The 8,442-nt window shown below is 37.1% G+C and overlaps 1 protein-coding gene across 2 annotated transcripts in view; it reads left to right on the forward strand.

The window, feature by feature from the left end:
- The window catches only part of LTBP1 (latent transforming growth factor beta binding protein 1), a 187,520-nt gene that overhangs the window by 117,201 nt on the left and 61,877 nt on the right, over nt 1–8,442 (forward strand). For both annotated transcript variants that reach the window (XM_009880398.1, XM_009880397.1), the window contains 5 exons: nt 758–860; nt 1,433–1,531; nt 3,621–3,746; nt 4,897–5,022; nt 5,743–5,865. In XM_009880398.1, coding sequence (XP_009878700.1) covers nt 758–860; nt 1,433–1,531; nt 3,621–3,746; nt 4,897–5,022; nt 5,743–5,865 — 577 coding nt within the window. The remainder of the gene's footprint in view (nt 1–757; nt 861–1,432; nt 1,532–3,620; nt 3,747–4,896; nt 5,023–5,742; nt 5,866–8,442) is intronic.

The following is an 8,442-nucleotide window of genomic DNA, read 5'->3' on the forward strand; positions in this document are numbered from 1 at the left end:
GTGGAGGGTCTAGTGCTATATTGTTCTATGGCATTCTGGAGGCTGCATTTTAAAGAGATCCACAGGTACTGACAGCTAGAGAAAATGAGCTGGAGAGAAACAGTATGAAGCTTTGAAAAGCATTTGTGACACCTGCTTAAGAGACTTGTATTAATGCCTAAGTGAGTTTCCTAGGGTTTTTAGGGTTGCTGTATTCAGTTGTGTATTCAGTGGAGAAGAGCAGGTGTGTGTCTGTGTGAAGTCCCCCATTCTGGAGATTCCAGGTTCTCTATGCTGAAGATAATGGGATTTTTTAGGAATAACTGCAACTGTACTTCATTTCCTTCTCCTAAAGACTTACAAGCATCTAACACTTTTATGAAAATAAGATGATCAGGGCAATAGCTAAGAGAGAACCTTTCACAGTGGTCAGAGACATATGTGGTTGTATACTTCTGTGTGATGCTGAACTGCAATTAAATGCTATTCATAAGCAATGAAAGACCAGAGGATGGGAGAACTATGGAGGGATGAAGCCAAAGATAGACACTCAGCGAAATGGCTGCTTCAAATAAAATCAGTGTTAAATTGTATGCCATTGTGTAAACATAGTATTCTATGTTCTTTCAGGCTTGAATTGGTGGTAATTAATGATCTGCTATCAAAAGCCACTCATGTGAGAATGTTAGCAGTTTCTCAAGCCAGGAATTCGTGGGTTGTTATGATAGCTGAATTAAGAGAAAGTTTTCAGAATGTAAATTTTTAATTACTCTTTTAGGAATTAGCTTCACTTGATCAAGAAAAGCAACCTGATCTAGAGCCTGGGCAGCCTCAGCTTTCTCCTGGAATTTCAACAATTAACCTGCATCCACAGTTTCCAGGTAACTTGTTTTGACTTGTCTTTTAGTATGAGAGAGTGCTTACAATTCTGCAAAGAATGGGGAAGGTAGCAATTGTAATAGACGTTAATGAAAAATTGATTGCAGCTTCGCAAGCGTTTTTTCCATGAGCAGAAGGTCAAGTGGAAGGATTTGAGAGGTTGGCATTGACTGGGTAACTTTAGGAGGCAAAGATATATTTTAGGCAAAAGTAATATCCTGGATTACGTACACGAGAACTTTAATGTCAGCAGAGCTGAGGCCTTGTACCCCTTCCAAGAGGAAACTTTACTTAGGTGCCTCCTTGTAGGTTTATGCATAACTTCCACTGCAAAAGTTTAACTATTGTGCTTCCTTTCTTTAGCACCTCAGTTTTCTTCACAGGCAGTAGAATGATGGAAAACCGAATTGTACTGTTTTTTTTCTACTCTAGATCTAAGCAGAATAAACTAATGAAAAACTCCATAGTGTCTGGCTCATTCAGTATCATGTGTGAATTCTTTAAGGGGTTTTTTTTTTTGAATGCTTTAAGGGGTTTTTTTGGATGTGATTGATTTCCATTCCATGTCACACAGTAGTGATTGAGAAAACGTCTCCTCCTCTGCCTGTTGAAGTTGCTCCTGAAATCTCTACTTCGAGTGCAAGTCAAGTAATTGCACCTACTCAAGTTACAGGTATTGTACTTCCTTTTTAGAACTAAAATAAATTAAGAAATTACTGTGAGTTCCTGACACTATGACTTGTTTCATGCTACTTCTGAATTATAATAGCAGAGAGAATGTAGTTGTAAAACAGAAAGGAATACTCCGGGAAGAGACAGAAAGTACAGAACAGCACGCATTGAGGGTACTGCCAACAGAGCTTGGACTAGACCCTCCCAGGGTGTTGCTGCCAATTTTGTGCCCACAAATAAATGATAGAAGGAAAAATTAATAATTCTACCTCAGATTACATGATCTGCAAATGAAGTCCAGAACTGAAGACTACTTGGCTACAAGTCAGGTCTTTAGACAATCTGTACATGTGTTTATGAAGTATATGTGATCATGTTCTTTGAGGGAAGTAGACTTTGTGGGATGTAGATCAGCATGTCCTACAAAAAGCAGATGAGGAGTTACTGTGACATCTATTCTGAAATGTTCTTTTGACATTTGTACTTCTTCCTTTTTTGATGTATTAAAGTTGCCTTTTCTACATCCATGTGTCAAGAAGGGAAGATAACAGAAATGCAAGTAATGCTCCTGTCATAGATGAAACTTGTCTAAGTGATGTCTGTGTCCAAAAGACACGACAATTTCACTTGCTGTAAATTTGAAAACAGAAAGGTGAATGTACTATGTGTGTATACATGAGAGCATTACACTGAGAGCACACTGTCTAGTCTCTCAGAATTAACACAAGCTTTGAAGTAATTGCAATATCCAAGTAAATACTTAAAGATGCAGTATTGTATGTGGTAAAGATATCTAGGCCTATCAAGAGGTTTCCCAATTTGCATTCATGGGGAGAAATTGCACGTGATTTCATAAAAGTTTAACTCTTCAAAGATGCCTTTCCTTCATGCAAGAGTGGATTTTTGAGTTGCACACAACGTGCACGGGTTCTAAAATCACCCAGTTGTTTGAAGTATGATTCTGTCTGCAGTTAAATCCTCTTGAATCTACTGTAAGAGTAAAGAAAGTATCCCGTCCTATAAGCTTTCAGCTGCCCCCTTCAATTGTAATTGCATGTAAAAACATGTAATTACTGTTTGTCAATCCCATATGAAAGTTCTACTAATGGTGATTGTCAAACCAGAATTTGGAGGTCAGCTCTGCTGTGACTGCGCCCCTTCTGCCAGCCAGTTCCCTGCTTCCTTACAGGGAGAGGAAGTTACCCTGCTGGGAACTCACATCAGTTAGAAAAAAAAAACGGTAGTTTTCCATGTTCCACTGTTTTTTCTTTCCTCAGGAAAAGGAGTGGAACTAGAAATTGCTGTGTGCTGTAAACAAATCAATCTGTTGTTCAGATACAGTTCCAAGTGTTTTTCAGATATTTAAGAGAGAGTAAAGTACAAGTGAAGTAAGATTTGTAGGACAGAATCCTAAATTTGATTTAAAAACCCGAATGCAGTGGAGAGTTGAGATGTTTTTGAGTGCCTTAATTCTGTACTTTAAGATTTAGTTAAATCTAAATGTAATCTGTTTCTAAATAGTCTGGATAAATGATTCTTCCTTACAGATAACTTGTTTTTCAAGAATTACAATTTCATGTTGCTGTATAACCTTAGTTTAAATTGCAACTAAACACAGTCATTAGTATTTTTTGCAGTAACACATATACTTTGAGAATTTCTAAAACTACTGTAAGGGGTTAGCATCCAATGCTGCCCATATCTGAATCTTCTTCTTACAAAATATATCCAAGCCATTAACAGATGAGTATTCTGTAAAAATAATCAGAAACCCATTACAGTTATTTTCTTACCCTTCATTGCGAAGGTTAAGTCATGTAAATTTTTATTTTATATTATCTTCATTGTGCTTTATTTTTTTATGTACCAGTTTATAGATCTTGGATGGGACATGAGACCATGTCACTAGGAAAAGCCTTAGATGGTTTCTAGATTCTTCCAGATAAGGTATCCATTACAGAAACTCAAGACTTACAGACTTGGTTTACAGTTGTTTTCAGGCCTGGTCTTCCTACTTGGATTACAGAATATTGTACACTTACTGAATTGTGTGGGAGAGTTTAACATGAACCTTTTTTTTGTTTGCTTAGAAATCAACGAATGTACAGTTAATCCTGATATCTGTGGAGCAGGACACTGTGTTAATTTGCCTGTGGGATACACTTGCATCTGCTACGAGGGGTACAAACTTAACAATCAGCAGACAAAGTGCTCTGGTATGAATGGATGTTTTCAAAAATCTGAAATAATCATGCTGTGAAATGCTTGAAATGTAGAGTCAGGGGAAATATGCTCTAGTGCAGTCAGGAGTTGCTTCCTCTACTGAATGCTTCCAAACTACACAGAAACTAGTTTTTCTGTGTCAAATAAAATTTGCCAGCTAGTCTCTGATATAGCCTTTCAGCTGCTCTGAACAGAATGTGAATTAAATTAAATTGAATAAAAGCCCTTCCCATTGTGAGATGAGAGAAAAAGTTATTAGACAGACCATCTCAGCTTTATATCAGGTATCTAAAATCATCAGACTGCTAGGAGGAAATACACTTCTATTTGGAGAAAGAATGAATGAATTAGTGCTGGTTTCTCAGAATTATTTGCCCAGCTACCAGCTTTGCGACTGAACTAAATCCAGTCATTTTGTTAGGTCTTTCCTTTCAACCTTCTGCTGAAAAGAGAAAGTATATCATAAACATCCCAGAAGCACATTAGGAGGTCTGCAAAGTGAGATCTTCATGCCCTTCAAAGCTATTAAGTTCTGGAACAGAGGGCTCTGATGAACATGAGGCAGAGCCCAGCCTGGCTCTACATGAGCCACTTCAGATTTGGAAGTAGTTGTATTGGTATCTTTCCTTCATTCAGAGTATGCTGGCTCCTCTCACTTGGGTCAAAAAGATTTTATTATATGATGTTGCCAGATCACGTACTATCAACTTTTCATGCTACCAAAAGTTCAGTAACTTCACACATGTTATCGGGTGCAACTAGAGTATTAAAAAATAATTTACACATGTACACAGTCAAATGGCAACTTAAAATCCTTCTGTTTCATCCGAATTGTGTTATTGTTCCATGCTTGCAATTTGTGCTCAGCTTGTACTCAGTGTAGTGATTTGAATAGTAATCATGTCACATTCTTTGGGCCAATGCAATATTCTTATAGTCTTAAGCCAATAAGAGCATTTTTTTCCAACCAAAATTATTTAATACATTTTTTTTGCAGCTCTGTGGGAGAGGAAAACATATACTTTTTCAAATAGTTAAAATAATTACAAGATCAGTTTTTTCAAAAGCATGACATAGAATGCACAAAAAGAATCACAACTGAAAATGTTATTCTGTAGTCTTATGCTTTTATTTCTTTTATAGATATTAATGAGTGTAATCAGGCACCCCATCTCTGTTCCCGTGGACGCTGTGAAAATACAGAAGGAAGTTTCTTATGTATTTGCCAAGCTGGATTCATGGCCAGTGAAGATGGAACCGACTGTGTTGGTAACTACCTGTCGTCTGTATAGAAAATAAAAATATATAGATGAATCAAGAAGCTTATCTAAAACCCCCTAAAGTCCCCTTTGCAGCTTTTTTCCTCAATGTCATTAGTACTGGACTGATGCCTGGAAGTGTTTTTAACTGCCTCTTACTAGGTATTGTGGTGAGGAAAATATTTGAGTGGCTCCTACTACTTTTCAAAATGATTATTTGTTAAAAATCAATAATTTATTCAGTATCATCTTGTTTAGGAAAATTACCATTTAGTAAAAACACCTTCTGTGGTGGGAAATGCAAATCCTAAAAACTCTTTCAATCACTAGCAGCTGTAATGAACCATATTTTTAAATATAGCTGCAAACAGCCATGAACTGCATGGAGAGCAACAGAAACAGACTGAAGTGTCTGTGATCTTCCTCAGGTTAGAGCTGCCTTGAGAACAACACACACACAGTGACACGCATTGTGTTTGCAACCACAAGCAGCACTGATCACTGTCCTTCTTCCTACAGCCTGGTTGTTTCTAGATCTCTTTCTTTGTGTGATTACAAGCAGTGAGGTAAAGATGGAACTGCTCAGTAAAAACAGCTGTAGGGCTGTGGCTTGCAAACAGCTTGAAAATCCAAACTTAGTTACGTTTAATTAAAGCAGAGTTTAGGGGAGATGCAAGCATTTAGTAAATCCATGGCGAAGCAAAGTTTCTCTTCTCTTTTTCATCTGCAGATTTTGATGAATGTTCGAGACCTCATACTTGTGGGGAAGGCTTTTGTATAAATACTGTTGGCTCATACAGATGTGAATATTGTGATAGTGGATACCAAATGAACAGGAGAGGTGAATGTGAAGGTAGGTTTGGACTCTCCACCAGTAGTAATATAGTAACAAACAACTGCAATAGGAAGAGCCATTTGTTTGCATTGACTGCTTTTTCTGATCTCAACAGAAAACTTTACATCTGTTTCTTTATTCTAGAAGAAATGTGGCCATTAGATAGAAATATTAAAATAACACTTTTTTTTTTTCACGTTTAACTTAATATTTTTCTACCTGGTATATTTCTTTTAATTCATTTCAGTCTCCATTTGCTATTTGATTTCAGATTGAATGTCTTGGCGTGGTGGTTTTGTATCCATTTATGTTCAGTGTTCCCTTTCCCCATCCTGTTCTGTGCTTATTTCCATGGGTAATGTCTCTAGCTTAATCTTACTGCTGGATTTCTCTCACAGCTACTTTATTTAACTAACTTCCCCCCGTACATCAGCTGACAGTGGCAGAATGTTCAAAAGGACATTGTCTGTTTTATCTACAGTATGTCCTGGATGATGAAGTGAAGTTACCGTTTATTCATATCACACAAACAATGCCAAACATTACCACTGTTTGGAATGATTAACGTTGCCTGCTGTTCAAGGGAGGCTTAGCACTGTGGCTTGAGCTGCAAAGGGAGAATTCTCAGAGGGTGCAAGCTAAAACAAGAAACCTTTTCGAGTACTCTCCAATCTTTTCTGTCATTTGATGCCTGGAACCGCAATTCAATTCCTGTCATTTAGAGTTAAGACACTGCAAAGGTGTTCCCTGCTATGGACAGAACCATCTCAGGACAGCTATTTTAGCAGCTTATTTTAACAGATTCCCATGGAATCTCTTAACTTCATTGTTAGTCATTCCCTGCATACTTGGTACCAAGTTTCTGTTTAAAAAAAAAAAAACAAACCAAAAAACAAAACAACAACCAAATTGTAATTTTTCCTATATTATAACAGGTAGCAAATGATAAGTCGACTCTTGTTTTAAATTTGGAAATATGTATCTAGCAGGTATTTCATGTTGCAGGAGATTCTAGGACACATGAACTTCAAAACATCACATTATTTTGCAGTGTGATATTTTTTGCTGTTCTCTTTTCTTTTCTCATTTTCAGCTTGACTTGTGAACTAAAAAAACAGAAGCAACCGTTTCATTTTAAACATAGTTTTGTTCATGCTTTAGTCTGCATTACTTAGGACAAAATAAAAAAACATGTTAGGTTGCCTAGCAAATAAGAAACTTAAAGCTTCTGTGGATATATTTGCTGCTCTGAGCATTGCTAAAAGATTCCTCTTTCTATTCAGACAATATTTTAATATTTTTAAAATAAATATTTCACACAGTCCACTCTTACAACTACTTTTTCCAAATTTTCTCTGTGGGTAGGGAATCAGTGGTTAAAATAGGCTAGAAATCAGAATATCACAGTGCGTCAAATTTCTTATTAGCTTGTATTTTAAGTAGTGTGGTGGTAGTCCTCTGTCATTTAACTTAACAATATGTAATTTCTGAAACCAAATTCTCTGTTGAAAGTTAAGGTTGCTTAAGGGAAAAACCCTCCTACACTAAATCCATCAAACCAAGGAAATGACACAATCGGGAATCGTTTCACCATGTCATTACACCTACACGTTATAGTCACCCTACTGACAGATTCCACATTCCACAAATAGCTCCTTTCCACCTCCTCCACACTTCAAAAACAAAGGCAAGAATCCTCCAGGCTGCACGCAACACACACAGTTCACTTATATTTCCTCACCCCATCTTCATTCTGCCTTCAATGCAAACTCTGTCGTGGGCCTGGGAAACATAAGGAGTGCACGTATGTTGCTTTTGTAGTCTGTTGTTTATGTAGAACAGTGTTACAGGCATAGCTGAACATCATTCCATACAATTAAGTATTCCTATAAAATCTTCTTGTGATTTCTTTAAGCTTTGCAGCATTTAAACTTTATTTTGACTGAAAATTTCTGTACCAAATACATCATTTATGTTGTGTGCTTTGAGGGGAGTTACAGTCCAGGCAGTTCTGAGAACAGTTTTCAGAAGAAGTGGAATTTTTTGTTAATTAAATGGAAAAAAAAAAATAATCTCATAACAGTTTCACTGAGAAATGTTTGCAGGTCTGCATCATAGTGGCTGAAGAGGCCTGTTGCTGTTTTTATGAGAAAGTATTCTCAGGGGGGCAGTCATGATTCTATGAAAAATTGCAGTTTGCCCACATCCAATGTGTTGTTTAGAGCCTGGGATGTTCAATTCTCTGAAGGCTGGAGCATTGTCCAATTAAATAACGAGTGTTGGAGGCTACTTGCCTTCTGTAAGCTTGTTCCTAAAACTAGGAGTAAATTGCCTCCTTACTATCTGTGCTGGAGTAGCAGTCCTTAATTACAGAAGACAACTGCTAGGCTTGCGACTGGGAAGGAACAGGAGGTTAGGAAGCTGTGTTTAGGGTGGACTTTGATTTCACTAGTTCTATGCGCTGGATGAAGCAAGTATTTGGTAGGAAAGATTATAATTATTGTGTAATTAAAGACCATATTATAAAATGATACTCCAGTATGGACGCAGACTGGAATGAGGTGGCCCAAACAGTTTTAATTCCAGCATCTTCCG

This window comes from Charadrius vociferus, unplaced genomic scaffold (genome assembly GCF_000708025.1).
Source record: "Charadrius vociferus isolate BGI_N301 unplaced genomic scaffold, ASM70802v2 scaffold62, whole genome shotgun sequence".
NCBI lineage: Eukaryota > Metazoa > Chordata > Aves > Charadriiformes > Charadriidae > Charadrius > Charadrius vociferus.